At 35.4% G+C, this 20,888-nt stretch overlaps 3 protein-coding genes across 3 annotated transcripts; all 3 read right to left on the reverse strand.

Annotated features, from left to right (window-relative positions):
* Window positions 1-960: 960 nt before the first annotated feature.
* On the reverse strand, window positions 961-4,518 carry LOC147518400 (uncharacterized). The gene is made up of 4 exons (XM_086590255.1): window positions 4,307-4,518; window positions 3,910-4,079; window positions 2,753-2,910; window positions 961-1,511 (listed from the first exon to the last, which is right to left on the reverse strand). The coding sequence occupies exons 2-4, from the start codon at window positions 4,073-4,075 to the stop codon at window positions 1,404-1,406; spliced, it is 432 nt and encodes a 143-aa protein (XP_086446381.1). The 5' UTR covers window positions 4,076-4,079; window positions 4,307-4,518; the 3' UTR covers window positions 961-1,403.
* Window positions 4,519-7,610: 3,092 nt separating this feature from the next.
* LOC147518401 (calmodulin-1-like) lies at window positions 7,611-10,186 on the reverse strand. The gene is made up of 4 exons (XM_086590256.1): window positions 9,762-10,186; window positions 9,252-9,409; window positions 8,561-8,641; window positions 7,611-7,946 (listed from the first exon to the last, which is right to left on the reverse strand). The coding sequence occupies exons 1-4, from the start codon at window positions 9,835-9,837 to the stop codon at window positions 7,812-7,814; spliced, it is 450 nt and encodes a 149-aa protein (XP_086446382.1). The 5' UTR covers window positions 9,838-10,186; the 3' UTR covers window positions 7,611-7,811.
* A 6,551-nt stretch (window positions 10,187-16,737) lies between these two features.
* On the reverse strand, window positions 16,738-19,488 carry APG1 (S-adenosyl-L-methionine-dependent methyltransferases superfamily protein). Its single transcript, XM_086590257.1, has 3 exons — window positions 18,663-19,488; window positions 18,204-18,510; window positions 16,738-17,005 (listed from the first exon to the last, which is right to left on the reverse strand). Exons 1-3 carry the CDS (start codon window positions 19,223-19,225, stop codon window positions 16,850-16,852), a joined length of 1,026 nt encoding a protein of 341 aa, XP_086446383.1. The 5' UTR covers window positions 19,226-19,488; the 3' UTR covers window positions 16,738-16,849.
* Between the last annotated feature and the right edge of the window lie 1,400 nt (window positions 19,489-20,888).

The following is a 20,888-nucleotide window of genomic DNA, read 5'->3' on the forward strand; positions in this document are numbered from 1 at the left end:
AGCAGGATCAGAACGACTATTTTTTCTTTCTTTAGATGATTTACCCAGTTGATCAAGAAAAGAAGGCTGGGGAGCTTGCCTAACCAACAAAGGTAAAAAAAATTTGTGGTGGTGGTAGTGACAATTTTTAAGAGGGGAAACACCATCCCTCTTTATATGGTCGGAATCGGAATCATACATCGATTCGTGGGAGGAAAATTCGCATCCCTTCTTTGACTTGAATTTTCGCCTCAAACTAACAACCAATGATGGAGGAGGGGATGGAGGTTCATACCTTCTTGAAGGAGTTAAACTCTCACGGCAGCTACAATCCATATCCTAAGTTCTCTCATAATTGTGATCGGCATGGTACTTCGACCTATGGAAACTTTGAAGACCAGGCGGCGGCGGTGACTCTCTTCTACTTCTCCTACGATACTCCATGACAATTAACCAAGAAAATTGAATTTTTTTTTTTTGTTTTCGCAGTGAATAGTGTTTGGTGGTACAGTAACCCGCGGTGAACAGTGCTCCGGTGAATAGTACTCGAGAACAGTGTTTCTTGAAAAAAAAATAATAATAAAATCCCAAAAATCGATTGGCTCTTGATACCAATTTAATGTATCTTGTTGACGGAATCCTCAACAATGGATGAACATCAATAAGATTTAATAAATCAAACACCTAAATCTAAGGTTTAAACCTTCAAACATGAAGAACAATTTACAAAGAATTAATAATCAATAATAACCCTTTAACAATGAAGGCTTAGATGTCTTTATATAAGAAAACAACTACTAAACCTAATTGGAAACCATCTTATTCTTATTCCTAATTCAATTAGGAAACCAAATAAAATATAAACTACTAATTAATTATTTATTCCATGCTCATGCATCAGAACTAGGAATCTAAATGGATTTTTTCTTCCTAGGTGGAATAAAGAACAAATAATCACCACATTAATACTAACATCCCAACAATAGAAGCTAGGCAGTACTCAAAAGTGGTGAACTCATGATAAACATGTGCAAGTGATCTAAGTTATATATCCTTGAGAGATTACTATCAGCTTCAAATCCTGATGCTACCCACAGCTGTACATCACAATCATCTATGATTGTTTGTAACATTTTCTTCAATTGTTAGTATTACTGTCTACTTTTAATTCTCTGTAAGTCGGAAAGATAACGACCTTTTAATAGCCGGGAGACCAGGACCACGCAGTCAGGTAGATGAATGGGATATATCATAGAGGACCTACTTATGAAAAAAATGTGAGAGAAAATGCTCTTACCACTATAGCAGCAGAACATAGAAAATGACAACACCAGGAATAAACAAGACAATTCTCACCTTCAACACTTTAGCCACCCTCAATCCAGTCAATAAAGTAGAAGGTTGATAATAGATAGAGAACCAGCTCATAAAGCATTTATCATCCTCTTCATCTCTGCAGACCTCCTTGAATCGGGTTCTTCGATTGCTCTCTCTGTTAGTACATGCTTGATTCGACACATTGACTTCCTTACCTGCATTTGAAAGCCAAAGATTCATGAGAAAGTTAACAGAATACAACAAGTCTAATATAGTAAAGAGAGACTACAAAAGTATAGAGAATATTTTGTCAAAACTTGGATTCACCGTGACAAATGAATGAGAATCTAAAATTTTGAGGTGAAACAGCTAATCAAGATGAATTTGAATACACCATCCCATCTTTCTGGGTAAAATATTAGACGTGCTACAAAAACGGACACACCTACGTGCATTTCATAACACCTTTTCAAAATTCAATCCTAGTTAATAAGTTTGGACATCACATTTAAGACTGAGATTGTCTGTGTTGCAGTCACATGTTAAGGCAAAGCATTGGACATGTGTCACTACAACAGGGGCGGATGCAGGATTCTCCACCAAGGGAGCTATTAGCACTAATTGTCACTAGTATTTGTTTTTTTTTATTTTTTGGGGGGTATAATTTATGAATAGTTACCACTATATTTTGGGCAAAGTTGGGGTGGGGGAGGCTGCAGCCCCATCCAGCCAACTCATGGATCCGCCCGACACTACAGATGCAACAATAAGTACACGTGGCAGAAGTTACATAAAGGAACTAGCACATGCTATCTATGCTAATTTGACGTAAAACGTACTTAAAGCCAAAGGAGGTATGAATTGTATCATTCTAAACAACCAATTGTCACATGTGATCATCTTAAAGAACGTGAAGAGAAAGGAGGCCGAAACAGACCATTTACCCATGGAGAACAGAACATTCTTCCTATCATAATAATCTTAAGAAGATAATGATACATGTCTTGTAGGCACAATGTGGAACCATGTTAAACCTCTTATTTTTTCTTTTGAACGGTAAAACCTCTCCTTCAACATTCCTATTTGTGAAATCATGTTCTTCAAGTAAGGGAGCCTCTGTTATCTTCTTATAATAGAATTGCTTATATTCACAGCACCATCGAAGTATGTAATCTACGGTCTACATATATGGCTATATCAATGTTAGAAACCACACATTTACATGTGCCATTACTCAATATTTTGTAGAACATATGTACGTAAGTACATACTAGTGCTTGCCCCTTGCTGAAGGCCTATGTTACGGTCCGGATCACATGTTGATCTGATCTACGCATAAGGAAATTTCTTTTCATATTTTCCAGAATAACATACGAAGCAAGTATATATTGAAGTATTTCGAATAAAAATAATGGATTTGTCTAGTGAACGATAACCAATAGAAGGTCTCACTTACCTTGGGGATACGCTCAGGGTTAGGAAATCGTAGGTTCTGCGTGTTAAGCATTTGACGTTGAGTCATAAGCATGTTTTTCTCCTTTAACAGCACATACCAGAGCTTTTGAAGATCATCCCAGGACTTGAGCCGCAATTCAGAAGCCTTCCAACCTCGACCTGGTAAGGTTAGAACCTTAGCAATTATACAATACTAGACTAAAGCCAGAAATCTTGTAAATCTCCAAAAAGAAAAATGGAAAAACTTGATGGGAAAAAGAAAAACTATGCTGGCAGGTTTTATACGAACGAGCAAAACAAGTGTTTCGTGCGCAAGGGGAGTCAAATGTAGATGTCTGTAGTGGTGACTGTCTATCTGCCAGCAATAATCTATTTTATTAATTTATTTGTTTTTATTGTTTATTTTGTCTCTTCCTTCTTCGGTTCTTCCTTTGCTCTGAAAAATCAATGTGAAGGACCGTGGTGCTCTCTGATGTCAAACAACTGCCACCACTAAAGTTTTTTCGGCGTTCCTCTTCGTTTAGGGCTTTTTGGGTCTTTGAATCGTTTCAGGACACGCCATTATCTTAATTTGTTCATATATTATTTTTAGATGAAATAGTATGTGTTTGATTTCAAAATCCTTTAACTTGATCAGATTTGCAGTAAATTGTTGAGCTGTGCAATTGTGCAAATTAGACCAACGACAGCCATCATAGGAGTTGTTGTAAACTGAGAGACTGAGCTTTTCGTAAGTGGTTATAAGATAGTTCTGTCAAAAGCTTATGTTTACGTTGATGATTTCTTTATTCATAAAACCTAACTCTATTATAAGATTTGGTACAATATAAATCAATACAAAAATATTCAGCTACTACGATACATGAAAAAGGATTGGGTCGGCGTGGACTGAAACACATTATATATCTGCAATATGTTGCTGATACTTTAGATATTTCCAAGTTCAACCATGAAGGTGGAACATAGCAAATCTAACTTAATTAGTTCGCGATTGGTAATGGATTCATAAAGTCAATTGGTTCCATTAGTCGTACATGACATACTTTAATAACCAGTTTTCTCAATCTAATTCAGAAGAAACTTGCAATTGCAAAAGGAAAAACTCAGAGATAATCAATTATAGTTAGTTAGGTATGCAGAAAAGCACCATGGGCGTACCATAGACAACAGGCTTTTCCTCTTCTTGACTTCTATCTGCCTCAAAGAACGCCTCCAGAGGATTGTACATTGACTTAGCAGAAGAAACAGAAGCAGCATTGGAAGCTTCCGATCTAGCTGCAGAAAAGAGTGTTCTCTTAAACACATTTACCAGAAACATCTTCATCTCCCTGCAGAAAAGAGTCTCAACTTTGTTTTAAGTATAAAAATCAGTTACGTAAACATCAGCATACTGTATTTTCGATGTACATAACCGAGTCAATCTCACATAGAAAATTAGAGAAGCTCATTCAGCATAATCTAATATATGCAGGTTAAGAAAAATGTACCAAATGTCAGGAATTAATATATAAGTAAGAAGTAGAAACGAATTATGAGATACATGAGAATAACATACCGAATGTTCTAGAACTTGAGAGCTTCAACAAACCCACGCCGTCTTGAGAACTCGAGGGTCGTTTCGCGCGCTCAGTTTTTCGTGTTAGGTCTCTCAAAATCTCGATCCTTATAATGACTATATGCCTATGTTGATTTTCCAGATTTCAGCAGATATCACGAGATTTTGTGGCATTTTGTTGTACACCTCAACGGCTCAACCCAATTGTGTTAGCACCATGTCACATGAGAGTTTCAGACACCGATGTGTATCTTGAATTGTGTCATGTGGACCAAGGAATATTGGAATTTGGGTATTGGCGTGGAATAATTGTTTGAGTTTTGAAATATAAATGTTTGATGTCTAATTGTTTTGCGTGTATTCACACCAAGATTTTATGAGTGTGTTTGATTCACATGAGATTTTACTCTTAAAATCCCACTTTTTAGTCTAAAAATATTATGAAAAAACACTAAAAAAAAAACAAACAAATGCATGGTAAATGTTTCCATCAAAATATAATCTGAGCGTTGTTGGCATTCATTCAGTAAGCACTAAGGCTGAGTCCAATGGTTTTGGACTCCGCATCTGTATCCCATAAAAAAGGTGATTTATAGATACAAAATTGAATATTGTGTTCAATGGTTGCAACAATATCACGCCACTTCATATGGCGTAGAATGAGATCCCCATAATTCTATCCCACTTCATCTTTCATCTGGCCCCACAACTAAAAATTAAAAAAAAAACTATATATTCCATTCTACGTCAGATCAACCAGTGTCAAATGAAGAACAATTCCATTCTATGTCAAACCAACTTGCGTCAAATGTACTCTGTACTCTCTAAATTGCTCTATATATAGAGAGAGTAATTTGGAGATAGAGAGTGAAAACCACCAGAAGTGACTCTCCTTTTGTGGGGATAGAGAGCCATTGGACTCAACCTAAACACTATTTAGACTATCAGGACTGCGTCATTATCCCAAAAAAAAAATCAAAAACAATGAATTGGGCTGCAAACCCATATATTCTTTTTGGGTAGTAGTGGCAACTTGCAAGCCCACAATTAAATAAGGTTATGGACCAATTTTCTCGACCCATTAACAGCAGTCACTTGTCTCGAGCTTTAGCCTTTACCACATTCCTTCTTCAAAAAAAAAATTTTTTGTTTGAAACCTAAGTTTTATTATTTACTTATAAATCTATTTATAAAAATCCCAAATATCAAAAGCTAGGGCTGAAGTAGCAAAAAGAGGTGCATGAAGCAACCATATAAAAGAGAAAGGAGGTAAGTAGCTTAAATCATCTAAATGCCACGAAGAATTTTCAGCATTAGGATGTTGCCTCCACGTATCTTTCGATGCCAAGCTAGCAGCATGAGAAGCAAAACAGTTAGCACATGAATTTCTCTCCCTATAGCACCATTCAATCATGTACTCTTTAAAGGTGTGTAACAAAGAAATAATTTTCCTACTAATTTTCTGCAACATCCAATTTGAATCAACCACGTTAGCAGTCATGGACTTGTACAACAATTGAGAATATGTTTCCAATATGATCTTACGAATGCGAAGTCTCACCAACAATTGTATACCGTATAACATAGCCAAAAACTCAGCTAAATTGTTAGTGGAATGGATAATCGGAATTGTTGCACCCATGATAAACTGCACATTAGCCATGCGTAGTACACACCTAGGCCAACACCTCCAAATCCCGGATTCGCAAGAGCTACTCCATCTGTATTTAGTTTTGCCCAGTCTTCAATAGGTGGATGCCATTTAATATATATAGAGAGAGAGAGAGAGATGAACTCTTTTTGTACTTATTCTTCTAAGATGTCCTTCAAAATTTGCATATGTTCATGAATCTTCCTGATATAATAAATAGGATTTGGAGCCGTGTGGTTGAAGCGTAAATCATTTTTTGCAATCCAAATAAACCACAACCCAAGTCCTAGCGAGCAAACTTGAACATCCCTTTTATGTTGTTTCCTAACTGTATTAAACATCTTGAAAACTCTTTGTTGGAAATCATAAGGTACACTTGATCAGGGATATTCCTTTTGCGGCAAAGTTCCCCAACATTTATAAATATGCCTCCAATAAAGAAGGTGCAGTAGAGTGTCATATATATGAATATTGAAGGTGACGAGGTGTTATGGAATCCTCACTTAAAAAGATGGAACCTCAAAGAGAGTGAGGCCATTTCCTTGAGTGCTATATACGATTCTCTGGCAAATGCAAAAGTCTACAGTGGTGATGATAAATGGGAGTGGAGGTGGTCAAAGGAGAAAAGCTTCACAGTCAAATTTTTTTACGCTCAATTGGTTAATCTTAATAGAGGGGGTGGTTCCTATCCCTCATTTCACATATAAGATTCTATGGAGAATTAAAGCTCCCTCAAAGATATGATTAAATTTGGTGTACTCTTTGGGGAAAGATTCTTACGGTTGATAACCTGAGGAGAAGAGGTATGATTATCCCCAACAGGTATGTGTTGTGCCGTTTGTCAATTTGTGTGAAGAGAGTATTGAGTACCTTTTCCTCTTCTGCCCGGTGTCACTTCAAGTATGGGGTTATCTCTCTCATCTCTCTCATCTCCCATGTTACATCAGTGTGTGAACTGTTCAAGAAGTGGCCCAAGCTTCCAATGTCTAATGGTTTTGCAAATCAGTTATGGTGTCTGCTACCATATGCTATCATATGGGGGTTATGGAACTCAAGAAACAATGTAATTTTCCGTAACGGTGGTGTGGGTGTGAGGATTGATAGAATCATTAAGAACATCAAAAGAATCCTATGGTTTTGGATGGGAGCGCATAAAGACAGGAGAAATTTCTTCTTTGCTGACATGATGGTGAACTGGGATTCTCTCATAGCTCCACTATAAGGGTGAGCTGTATGGGTATAGTGTATGGTGCATGCCTTCTTTGTACAGTTTTGTTTATGTTCAGTTTTACTATATAAGTTGTGTTGGCTTGTTTTGAGGACCTCCCTTTCTTTTAGGAGAAGATGTCAAGTTTTATGTAATCTTAGGTCCTATTATATATTATATATCACCTCTTTTAACCCAATTAAAAAAAAAATCATAAGGTACACTGATCATAGACATATGAAACGGGCAATCTAAAGACTAAAATAGGCTTCAAGCAATAGTCCAACTTGCATTTAAATTCCAGTTAGGCTGACTCTACACATATTTGAATTGATTAGCGAAAAAAAAAAAAAAAAAAAATCATTGAATTACAAATGAACCATATAAAAAGCAAATATAGTTTTCCTGTCCCCTTGTTTGCTTGTTTTTGTTGACTGATAGCGATATTGCTTAAACTAATTTTTAAAGAATAAGGGACTGGATCATCCAAGATTCCAAGTTATACATGTATGTACCTTCCTTGTTCATTGGTTTACTGAAGAAATGAAGATTACAATTATTAATTTTATTCCTAGAAAGTAAAATAGCCAAATAAAATGGAATAACTACGAATTAATTTCTGACAACATTTGATCTACTAAATTCTATCAAACGGCCATCATCATCCTAACGAATTCCTCATAGTTAACTTGGCCATCTCCATCTAAATCAGCCTCCCTGATCATTTGTGCTACTTCTTCATCAGTCAACTTCTCCCCTAAGTTGATCATCACATGCCTCAGCTATATAAACACACATATAAGAGTGCATTAGTGAACGATGTTCAAGTCAAGATACAAATTCAAGTTTAGCCAAACTACTACTGTAATTAACTTAACAGGTAGAGTTAAACCTCTTCTTAATATTGAGTCTAGTAGTGGACTCTAATAGTTAAACACCTAATAGGCTAGGAAAATATATTTATAAAATTTTGCAGCTAAGATTTAAGAATAATCATTGTTTAGAGTTTAGACTAATATAAGATCACATCAATCGTCTAATGTTCATTGCACGAGAAAGATATATTCTTAGCTGTAATGATTCATAAGCACGTGAGCCAGTGCATGCACAACCTCACGTCAAGAAAATGCGAGTTACTGAGTCACTCTGCTCAATTAATTATTTTTAAAAAAAATCACAGGTGCAAATATTTAATTCAGCTGTCGAGTGTCGACAAAGGTTCCGATCCTATTGCAAGCTCGTATCAAATGCATTGCAATTCAACTATTTGCAGCGCTGAACTGCAATACTAATATTATTTCGAAAGACTGTAAAACATGTTATTTGAATACGAGATTACGAGCCGGCGTGGGAAGCCAAAAGCCTAATTAAAAGGTTATTGTAGATCGACATATACCTCAGTGGCTGATATATAACCATTTTGATCCTTGTCAAACACTTTAAAAGCTTCTTTTAGCTCATCGTCCCCGTCAGTCTCCTGATATACAAATATGAATTCACATTTTATATACAGTTGTTGCACTAATATTCGAGACAAAAAAGTAGATATGTGATGGAATGATGATAATGTTGATGGTTAAGCATATAATATTTTATGTTATAAAAGCAATAAGAACACTTGACTTGAGATTTAACTTTAACTCTTTAAGATGACAGGTAATAACAAATTGCTATTGTGGAAAAAGAAGCAATTGACTGTATAGTTATATGTATGCTAGATATGATTTTAGATAGTGTTGATATGAAAAACAGAACTGTGGAAAAGTAATATATTTCCTATTGGCATAAGAAATATGTAAGTTACTTGGCTGTGTTCTGTGTTCAAACATTTCTTATTTTTGAGGCCAGGATTGTTTTAGTTACGTAAAACAAAAAGAAGAGGGGAAGAAAGACCATTCCAGTCTTACTACTCATTTTTTTTCGATAATAACCCATCACAGTCTTAGGATCAGAGTATATATGTGTGATATAATGAAGGGATCCCTATAATATATAGATGAATGTTTAAAATGATTGTGATGGACTGATGGCAATCCTGAATAAAAAGTACCATGTAATTTTTCTCTAGTCATCATTCTCGCTCTCACCTTCATTTTTTTGGCCATGAGGTTCAGAAACTCCCCAAACTCTATAGTCCCATTGCCATCTGCATCCACTTCGGTTATCATATCAAGGAGTTCTTCTTCGGACGGATTTTGATCAAGTGATCTGATCACTGTCGCTAATTCATCTATGGTAATGCAACCTAATACAATACCAACCAATATATTAAATGATTAGATAAAAAGAAGAACTTGTACCGTTGTTGTACGTCAGTGTCATGCATACTTATTGAGTATCAATTATAAGAAGAACGGTATTGACTATTGAGTATATAAGCTTGTAACTAAAAATCAATTTTAATCATGCATTTCAAGCATGCATGATGAGAAACAATATATCTCCAATTATAACTTATATCTCATTAAGCGGAAATAATAAGAAAAGTTTACAAAATTGTAGGTGGCAGAATTATCAACTTAACATTCATCAAAAAAAAAAAAAAAACAGAGCAAATAAAGAGAGTCAACAGGAAGGGTAGATAATTAAGTACATACCGTCTCCATCTTTGTCAAATAAACAGAAGGCCTCTTGAAACTCAATAATTTGTTCTTCACTTAAAACATCTGCCATACTTGGTTTTCGAACTTGAAACAAAAGGAAAAGAGAAAACTGAATGTGCAGAGTGAAGCTAGAAAGAAACACCAAGGAAAGAAGAGAGAAGGTCTTTAGAGAGCTATACGACTTACTCAACCTTCTCAGATGGGCTTATGTAGAATTCCTAATGGGGAGTTGAGAAGAATTTTCCATATTATACTTTAGGACAATTCATGGTCAAATGTTAAGAAATTATGTTTTTTTGTAAAACAAAGTCATACAGTGGGATCGATCAATGAAGTAGACTTCAACTGCGTCGAAGCGCAGTAACCTAGTCCTCTATAACACGACCATATTGTTCCCTTTTTAAGGGAGTTTTTAATTCTGGTATTCTTGTTTAGGAAAAGTATTGATGTTAGTCACTAATACATATACAGATGACATAATAACCTAAATACAACATATTTTCATGTTTTTTACATTAAATACAATGTACTATTTTTCTTGCCTAAAGATACAATAAATTTTCAATTTTTTACAATTGATACTATATGTTAAATCTAGGGGGTGTTTGTTAAATTTTAACTCATGGAAAGGAAAGGAAATAAAATGGGTGGTCCACTATGGAATGTAATGGAAAGGAAATAATTTTAAATAATATGTGTTTGGTAAACTGGGGAAAGGAAAGTAAAAACTGTGGAAATGAATAATCATGTTTGTTTGCAAAAGCTATGAAAATGAATAATTGTATTGTTGGGTCATGGGTGTATTAGTAGTAAGTCCCTATCTATCTATCTATTTCCTTTCCACAAAATTTTCAGGGATTAGCTAAGGACACAAAACCTTTTCCATTTCCATGATTTTGTTTCCCTATGGAAAAGCTCATTTCCTTTTCATAGGTAAACAAACGCCTTAAAAACTATGGAAAAGGTGGACCACTCTTATTTTCCTTTCCTTTCCATAGTGTTTCCATCATAACAAACACACCCTAGTCAGATGGCATGTGATTTTCGCCGTTATATAAAGTCGCGTGAGTTGCAACCCCCTCACATGACTAAAATACTCTCAAAAACAAAATAAATTTTCAATATGTACCGCAATGGTATAGCGCGCAGGAAAAGATATATAACAACAATCAAAAATCAATTTTTGAGAAAACAAACAACAACACGCAAAATCAAAGTTTCCAAACAAAAATTATTGATTATTGTCACTAGCATTCCTCTTGGTGACTTGATTTTTAGTACCCCATCTCTCTTTTGAGAAGAAAACAATCTACCCAAAACTAAGAGCTCGACTTTGACAACGAAGAACCGAAGTGAACAAGCAGGAACGAACCCAACTTCGACGACAAAGACCCACCAAGTGATTAAGCACTAACAGGAACTTTTAGCACAGTTGCACGGGTCTAATTCTTACATTAGCAGAATGAGATCTCTCCATTCCTCTTGTTTTCATGCTAGTTCCACCATTAAAACTACTATAACTACTTGAACTTTTTTCACTTCGTTCTAAGCTATGAAAAATTAATTTTCCCTTAAAAATTCGTTCTTGGACTAACCAAACAAAACCCCATTACTTTATAATCTGTGAAAGAATCACCAATTTTGTTATTTACCAAGGACATCTTTACGAAAATTGAATTGGTCTTTTCAAGCTCACAAGATATCCCTTTTCAGGGGGCTTTGTAGGCTTGGTGTTCTTGATCTATCATCAATTAATTTTGGGCTCTTCATTTCTTTTGCTCATTTCTGATCTGATGTCCACTATCCACATACGCTGTAATGTGTGGGTATTTTAGTCATATAAGAAAAAATAGGTTTAACTCATTGCAAAAGATCGAGAAGAAATGAGAAGGGGTTACAACACACGTGACCTTTTATGATAGCTAAATCACATTCCGTCCAATTAGATTTGACAGATAGTATCAATTGTAAAAAAATAAAAATACATTGTATTTTTAGGCAAGAAAAATAATACATTGTATTTAATGTAAAAAATAAGAAAGTACGTTGTATTTTTAGGTCATTATGTCTATACATATATACTCAATATTTGTAACACCAGGTAACAATTACAACACTCTGGGTCCTTTTTAAATTAATATTAATACTAATCAATGTTTGTTTACTTATTTTATATTACACTTTTTTTTTTTTCTATTATATGGTAAATAACAGGAAAGTTATACATACATTTTAAACTTTTAAAGCACTTATGCTTTAGCTTATATGAATGATACTATTGTTATTATGTGGCTATATTTTCTGGATCATATATATCCAAGTCTCTTTTACATTTTCAGTTTTCTAGTTTTACTCCTCCAAAGTTTAGGCCCCCCCCCCCCCAAGATCACATCACATCACATCCAAGTCAACTGTTATCTTTTTAATAGTTTTTTAGTTTTATCTCCCAAAACTTAGGCCAATTAGCTTTATCTCCCCAGTTATTTCATGTAGAGGTTTACCCCATATAACTTAAGCCAATTAGCTTTACCCCCCTAGTTCTTTCATTTGGAGATTTATCCCTCCAAGACTACAACACATCCAAGTCAACTGAGTTTGACCGTAATGTTTTTGGTCAAGACAAATGAAAAGACTCTAATGCCCTTTTCTAAGTATAATTACATAAATACCCTGTGACTTTGGCAAATACAAAATTGGAATTCAAATCATCTTGGACACATGTCATGATCTTGTGAACTCTATCCGATGGCTACCACCAATCCTTATCAAATGACATCCACACCCTTAATATTATGAAATTACATAATTAACCTCATGATTGTTAAATACTACATGTATGCTATGAGAAAACCAACCGTGAAACGGCAATGAAGTCTTTTTATATGGTAATGGTGTATGGCTTGGAGAAGATAATACTACAGTGATGATAGTGATGGTGTATGGCCGTCGGATAAAGTTCACAAGATCATGATGTGTGTCCTAGATTATTTGAATTCCAATTTTGTCTTCGCCAAAGTCATAGTGTATTTATATAATTATACCTAGAAAAGGGCATTAGAGTCTTTTCATTTGTCTTGACCAAAAACATTACGGTCAAACTCAGTTGATTTGGATGTGTTGTGGTCTTGGTGGGGTAAACCTCTAGATGAAAAAAATCGAGGGAGGGGGAGGGGTCTAGATGAAAGAACTGGGGGGATAAAAAATAACAGTTGACTTGGATGTGGTGTGATATGGGAATAAACCTCTAGATAAAAGAACGGAGAGTAAAACTAATTGGTCTAGGGGGGGTAAAACTAGAAAACTGTTACATTTTAGACTGGAGGGTTATAATTGGATAAACTCATAATTTTTTATTTTTTGTTTTTGGAATGAACTCATATTTGGACTGGAAGAAAATTATTCTTCAGATTAATTTGGACAGCTTTTAGCCCTATTTGAAGTTTTGAACGACTTTGATCCATTAACGGGCCTATATATGCAAACGTCCCTTAGCCGGTTGAATTTTTTTACAGTACTATAATGGATTTTTGTGAACAAGGCAATAGCAAAGAAAATAAACGATACAATAAGGACCCTACAATCAAGGCCCAAAGTATCGATATCGATGAATATATTGGTGTACCCAAAAACCGATATATATCGGATATATCTATTTTTTTGGTGACCAGTCCAAACTATTTAAAATATAAAAAATATCAGATATATCGGAAATATAATATCGGAAATATCGGATTTATATTAAAAAATGTCAAAAAATCAACTGATATATATCGATTATATCAGCAATATAAAGTTTCATATCAGAAATTCCGATATATATCGGAAAAAAAATCAATATTTGGTGGATATATGTCAAAAATATCAATATCGGTGTACCAATTTACTAAAATATATCAGATATATCGGCGATATTTTGGGCCTTGCCTACAATAAACCCCATGCATTGTGAAAAATGAACATATCCAAAGAGTTACCAATAAAAAGAACGAGTATATCGAGAGGGTCTGGAATTGCAACAAGCCTAAGCCAAAACATATATAGACATTGAACTAAGGCTCTAAGATATGCCACATGGCCCAATTGGCGTTGGCATGGAACAAAAAGACAAGTAATAGAGATCAACAGCAAAACTTTGTCCATTTTGTTATTTGTCCCTATTATACAAGTGATTAGTGAAGTATTATTGGTTTCTGGAAATCTAGGGAAAAAAAAATTAGTGAGGTATTATTAAGACAGCTGTAAGGTTGGATGTTATGGAGACAAGACTAAAGAGCATTCAAACAGAGGAAGGTGAAGATATAGGGAGTTGTGTACCTGTTTTTCATTTCAATATTCAAATCTCAATATCCTCAGTTGTACGAGTATTTAATTAAGTTGAATGATATCACACAAAGAAAATTTCCCGTTTCCACTATTCAAATCATAATGGGCCTCCGGCCGTGAAGGGGATACTAATACTGAATAATGAATATAACACTCAACTAATTTGTGTTATTCAACGAGAGAAGCAGCTCAATTTTAGTGACGCAGTATGATTATAAAAAGAGTCAGAGTCACCCTCACGTGTAACGCGTATATATTTGATTATCTTTTCTTCTTCATCAACCTTATGGGCTATGGCTTTATCTGATTCAGTGATTCTCTCTCACGCGTCTGTTGACTTTAGATATGAACTAGATTAACAATAAATTAATCATTAATGACTGTTGAACAAAGCAATTGTTGCAAGGTATAGGGATTAGGGAGAAGGTAGACCTCACACACGTGCGAAGAGCAAAGACTTAAGGCGCAGCATGGTCCACACGTTTGGATACACGTATAACATGTCCATTCCCCAACCCCAGCCCCAGCCCCAGCCCCTAAGTTTAAAAAAAATGAAGCCTTCCACTTTAAGGTTTTAACTTCAATGAGAAGTCTCCCCTTTGCTAGAATTGAATTTAATCCAAATACACGTTTTCTTGTCGTAACAGTGTAACAACCACAAAGCAGGGTCAAACGGCACTTGGATGGCAAGAAAACATGTTGCACATTTGTCTTTTAGGTTGTTAGATGACTTAGATCAGACTGAATGACACTGCAAATGGCACATGATATCAAAGGGTACAAAGAAATGGTGGCGAGGATGCAGTCATGCAGATGTACCCTGTTTTTCCCTGTGGGCTGCGGCGTATAGACATTATATTGGGCCTTTTCTAAAGCCCATTTTCTCCTCGTTATGCCCACGGGCCACGACATAGCAACTGCACTTGCTGATCCTTCTCTCTCTAGCTCTTATTATTAACTGCCCTGTTTTTTTAATTAGAAATTACGGCCTAAGGACAAAATCCAATAATAATTTTACTATAAGTCTATTTTGATTTTTAATTTTGCCATAAATTCTAAATTGAGCTGACATCATCATTTTTTACTTATAATTTCAGTTCAAAGACACATTTTCAATTTTAATTTCGAAACAAGTCCTATGAAAATTTAAATTTACATATAATATTTTACATATAAAAATTTAAATTTACATAGGACTTGGGGCAAAATTAAAATTGAAGTGGACTTAAGACAAAAATATTTGACAAAATTAGGCTCTCAGCCCAATTACTTGTTTTCTAAGTTTCAACTAACAATATTTTTTTAAAATCACAATTCAGTCTGGTTTGCTAGCAGGGACAAAGGGCAAGCAGCGAGCTAATCCCAAAAACCTGTCCTCAGTTCGGATTGCAGCTCTTGCTAACTGTTCAGAGAATGGTGCCATGGTGGTGCTGAGAACTGGTTTTCCTGAAATGGGAGAATGGTTCGCACCAGCCTTTGCTTAGTTAGACATTGCGCCCATTAGATTATATATATAAGCGAAGGAGTGCCATATTCCCATACTTCCTTCCATATTAAATAGATCATCAACTGCAAGAAACTTCAAATAGCCAAGACAGAGAGGGAAAGAAACAATCAAAATGAAGAGAGACTCGAGCAACAGAGAATTGAACACAGGTCTCCAGATCTCCAAGCGCAATGAAAATGAAAAGACAACTGGAATTGGGATATACTATTAGTCATTTAGTCCTACACATTCCCTCTCAGCGAAAAACACGCTGGAGCCTTAATAATCCAAGAAGAGTCCAACCAAGTATATCTTAGGACAACCTGCAGGAGCCTGGCCAGCTGAGCCGTTGACTCTCCTCCACCCCTACTTCAAAGTTCGAATCAACCACTGGAAGTTAACAGCTTACAATTGTTTCAATGCAAGGGGAGTGGCTAGATCGCTTATCTACCAGGTGATAAACGGTTAAAGACCATCAACCAAGTGAAAGCCCACTCAACAAAAAAACAATTAACCACGTTATCTAGAATAGCATCGAGCATAGCACAAAATATCTCGATATATCGCGATATTTGGGTATATCTATCCAAATTTCAAAAAAATATATATAAATATCATAATATATTCAGAGATATATACGACTGCAAATATCGACAATATTTAAACGATATTAACGATATTTATAATATTTTGAGATATTTAGAGATATTTGGCGATATTTTGTGTATATAACAATTTTATTTAATATTTACCATTATATTTCAAATAAATATAAATAATGTATCATAATATATCAAAAAATATCCACAATATCTACGATATTTGTCAATATTTTAGATATATCTACGATATTTGTATGTGAAACAATGTCAAATATCCTCAAAAATGGGAATATATCCACGATACATATCCAGAAATTGAATATCGATAAATACCCATATCCTGATATTTTGTACTATGGCGAGTACTTCCCATTTATCTAGGTGGTAGGATACACAATACAACTCCTACATAACGAAGAAGAGAGAAAGATTTGCCAACAAACTGCAACCTAGGTGATCAAGGAACATTGCGATCAACCTCAAATGCATGCTGCCTTGAAGCTTCAAAACCACAAACAAGAAGGGGTGTGTGTGTAGGGGGGGGGGTTGGGATCCTGTGTCAAGAAAGAAAAGTACTCTAATTGTGTCCGATAACCACAAACAATTCCTTACATATTCAAAGTGAATAATTGGGGCAATTAGATGTTTATTACAACTCCTTTTTTTAATTCTCAAATAGGCATACCCTTGGGAACGATTAGATCTTTGATCCACATATAAATAGGAACCAGCACGTAATACGTCCCTGCCAAAGCACCCAGAATGAGTCGTAGGAGGAACACCATAGGATTTACAGGCTTCCTTACATCTTCTACCTTTGGACCAAGCTGCACCAAATACCTCCGTGTTAGAGGTTTCAAAGGAAGTTGAAAGTGTGAAGTTAGAATATTCCCTTCGCAAAGGAGAAAGTGAATTACAAATCATTATCAAAACCATTATAATAAAATCTGAAACTAGATGCTTAGAATATGATTCCTTCAGGAATTAAGAGTGATAATTTCACTGTAGTTGCAAGATTTTCACATCGTTAGATTAATAGTAACTATAGGAGGCACATTATTTTTCAAATGACAGGATATCTCCAGCAATATACCCAAAAACATGACATAGATCATACTGATAGCTTAAGAACACTGTATTCTCTCTGCACACACACCATCAATACGAAACTTGAAATCACAAATACTAGTTTCATTTTAAGATCAATCTTGGGAGATTATGAGGCTACATTCTCTCAAACAAATCCAGTAAAGCTTAACAATAAAACAGCCACGCGCCCACACCAGCTATGTTAATTGGATCAAAAACTCACCAACCACAACTTAAATGTATGTAAAGAGTATCTTTATTATAAATAGAATGAGAGACTAAAATAAAATAATTTTCAGTCTCATAAGTAAAGATTCTTAACATAATACAGCTTTATGCAGGAGCCTCCTGATACGCCAAACACTCCAAAACAGGCTGAGATTATTTTCCTTTACAGGGGCAAAATTGAAATGAGACTACACTATTCAACATGAGAAATTCTCAATGTTTACCAGTTGAAATAAGCAACAACAAGCATCATCACTATTAGGCAACAAAATTATCAAACAGTTACTTTTAATAGAATTTACTGAAGTGCCTATCAACTATTAACCCCCTGTCCCCCCTCTGTTGGATGAAGCCTAACAACACTCAACCCTTACCGAAATTTCAAGTGTGAAAAATTTCGTTGAATGTGTAGAAATAGCTTTCCACCACTTCTAATGTTTCTCAACTACTTTAGCGAGGTGTGCTTCTACAGATGACCCAAAAAAATTATCTCAATCACTTGACCGTCGGCATTAATAGTCATATATAAGGTTAGTTTTCGAGAGTAGTGTGCGCAAAATGTCCTGAGTGTACATCCTATCACTTGCGGAGTTGCAGTGAGGGGAATCCATAATAAGCAAAAGTATAAAAACAACAGCAGATATTGTCCTTAAAGAAAAATGAAAAATGTACCCTCTAAAGAAGTTAATGTTTTCTAAGATGAATTACCTTCAATGGAGAATCCCCTGATGCTGGTTTTACACCTGTCACAGAGCAACCCATGATCAAGCCATGGCGACGAACCCCACGGTACCACTTTGGGCCGATTCTTTTTAGTTGAACATCTTTGAATCCTGCCTTCTTGAACCACTCAATGTATTCTTCCTCCTTGGGGAAGAGCATCCATGCATCGGCAAAGAAGCGAGACAACCAAAAGGTTGGGTAGACAGGACCAATCAAGCAAGCTTTACCACCTAATTTCAAGACCCTGTATGCTTCCTTAATTCCCCTTTGTGGGTCTGGCCAGTACTCAATGCTGATGAAAACCAAACATAGCATTCCATCAGAATACAAACAATAGACTTCACTTTAATCATCGAGACTACCAATAATTGACATTAACCAAACATTGAAAACCAAATGTTTCTAACACTAACGAAAATAGTGTGGACATTATATTATTAGTACCTTCCAGCTGACACATATCTATCCGCATAATCAGTAGGGAACGGCAGGTCCTCAGCATCACCCTCAATAATCTTGCAATCCTTCAAAGGCGCTTTCTCCCTTGCCTTGGCGAGTTGATGCGGTGACTGGTCAAGAATCGTAACATTCTTGGCATCAACATGCTTAACTATCCCCAAAGTAGTAAAACCAGTACCACCACCGACATCCACAACTATCATATTCCGGTCATTAAGATCCGCAGGCTCAAGGGCGTCATCCCTCATATCCTCAGTCCAATGCCCCGGATTAATAACATGGTCATAAACAATAGACAAGAACCTATAAAACCAAAATGCCTCTTGTTTGTGTTGTATAAACCTAGGCTGAGAAGCCGGTCTCGATGACGACGAAAGACTGCATTTTGTAACTAAGGTTCTACCTTTGGAATACCTATTAAATGACACAGACCCCATCTTTGAAAAACTCCTTCCATTTATACCTGAACTCGACAAACTAGACCCCTTTGCTCCAATTCCTCTAATGAGTGTGACACTTTCAGCACCATTCAACATTGAAGAAGCCATTAATTATATCACAAAATAAAACAACCCCACAGCTAGATTCTACTACTTTGGTTCTGCTCTAGTTATTGAAGTTTAAAGTAATTAAGGTTGTATGGTTTAAGTGTTTAGATGGAACATAATTCAGAAATGAGTAGAAGGAAAGATTGAGATAGTTGTTTACCTGAGAGAGAAATGAGTACCACAGGATTAGATATCCAAAGTCTGGTTTTTTATTGGTGATGGGCAAATGTGGAATTTCACTAAATGAAATGAAACTGGTGCTCGGACTCTAAAACTATGCAGATTAAGCATTAATCAGGAGCTGTTAACGAGTGTTTGTTAGAAAATTAAAACGGGTTTTTTAAACTTAATTAAAACGATTTGTTATAAAATTACAATATGTTAGCGACTAAAACGGGAATCACGATTTGTTAGAAAATTCTATATGTATATAGTTATGATTGTTGAACATGTTTTCAAAAGAGCCGTGCGTGTACACGTGCCTACTTTCTAGTAAGTTATCTATAACACATACCACAAATAATTATTAGCTAAATTCATAGAAAATGAGAAATATATCCAACAATCACCATAGTTTATTGGACAACATAAGTCAAATAAAAAACATATAAAATATGAAAAACACAAAGTCATCAATGACTCTGCCTAAAATTATATCATAGAAAAATTGACTTAAGTCGGATTTTATATATATCATAGGTCTTTTGTTCTATAACTTTATATATACAAACCATGTAAAAACATAAAACAACAAACTCTTATTAGACCTATTAATCACCGTTTTTTAAATATATATTTGTGCTAAATCGCCTTATTAATCGGTATAAATCGGACTATTAATCGATCCGCTTAAATCAGAATTTTTTCTTGTAATAGTATCGGTCAAGTAACTTATAGTGCCTAATCGCCTATTAATCCCATACTAATCGCCTATTACACTTCACAGCTCCAAAGTCCAACCGAACTATTTGAGCCGAATGAGTGATGCGTGCAAGCAGCCAAGAATTATGAGACGGTGTTATTATTTTTTAGTCAGGCATTATTGATGGAGTTGAATTATTTGCGGAAGTGAAATATTTGGAGATCTCAATCAAGTCATGGCCAGTGGACTAATTAGGACCGTAAGGGTCCACTGGGTCATGTAACGCAATATTGTTTTCATCACAAATTTAGGCCCTGAAGTCGACCAAACTGACTGCGCTTCACCATACGTGGCAAAGATAATTAAAAGGGTAATTTCTCGATTAGACCATAATAATGTCAATTCTTTCTCAATTAGCTACACCTACATATTTTGACTTTTCAAAAGTTTTTTTGACTGTTTTGCCTTTGGTTGTATTTTGGGACAAAACCGACGTGGAACTGCTACTCTCTGACCTACCTGGTATACGCAATCTCTGGGTGTACTTGGTGACTGTGACTGACCACAACGAATTAGCCGTTCGATTACCCGAGTGATACGTGTCGCTCACGGATTTGCATAAAAATATAAATAAAGTAGTCGAAGCTAAGTTGGATATATTATGTAGCAATTGTTATAACTACTATCAACAACATTATTTATACCCATTACTTATTTTCGTTTCACAAAAATGGGAATAATACCCTAACATGAACCTCGATATTTGGTCCAACCTTCAAAAGTTTAGACAAGTATCTACTT

This window comes from Coptis chinensis, chromosome 2 (genome assembly GCF_015680905.1).
Source record: "Coptis chinensis isolate HL-2020 chromosome 2, ASM1568090v1, whole genome shotgun sequence".
NCBI lineage: Eukaryota > Viridiplantae > Streptophyta > Magnoliopsida > Ranunculales > Ranunculaceae > Coptis > Coptis chinensis.

Excerpts from the sequence above, each read along its gene's own strand:
- LOC147518401 (XM_086590256.1), bottom strand. The coding sequence starts at position 9,837 with ATGGCAGATGTTTTAAGTGAAGAACAAATTATTGAGTTTCAAGAGGCC. Across the intron at positions 8,642-9,251 it reads TCATGGCCAAAAAAATGAAG|GAGACTGACGGGGACGATGA; the intron begins GTGAGAGCGAGA and ends TTTGTATATCAG. Across the intron at positions 7,947-8,560 it reads GTTATATATCAGCCACTGAG|CTGAGGCATGTGATGATCAA; the intron begins GTATATGTCGAT and ends GTGTTTATATAG.
- APG1 (XM_086590257.1), bottom strand. The coding sequence starts at position 19,225 with ATGGCTTCTTCAATGTTGAATGGTGCTGAAAGTGTCACACTCATTAGA. Across the intron at positions 18,511-18,662 it reads AGATATGTGTCAGCTGGAAG|CATTGAGTACTGGCCAGACC; the intron begins GTACTAATAATA and ends GGTTTTCATCAG. Across the intron at positions 17,006-18,203 it reads CAGGGGATTCTCCATTGAAG|CTTGGTCCAAAGGTAGAAGA; the intron begins GTAATTCATCTT and ends TATTTGGTGCAG.
- LOC147518400 (XM_086590255.1), bottom strand. The coding sequence starts at position 4,075 with ATGAAGATGTTTCTGGTAAATGTGTTTAAGAGAACACTCTTTTCTGCA. Across the intron at positions 2,911-3,909 it reads GGAAAAGCCTGTTGTCTATG|GTCGAGGTTGGAAGGCTTCT; the intron begins GTACGCCCATGG and ends TAACCTTACCAG. Across the intron at positions 1,512-2,752 it reads ACCCTGAGCGTATCCCCAAG|GTAAGGAAGTCAATGTGTCG; the intron begins GTAAGTGAGACC and ends TTTCAAATGCAG.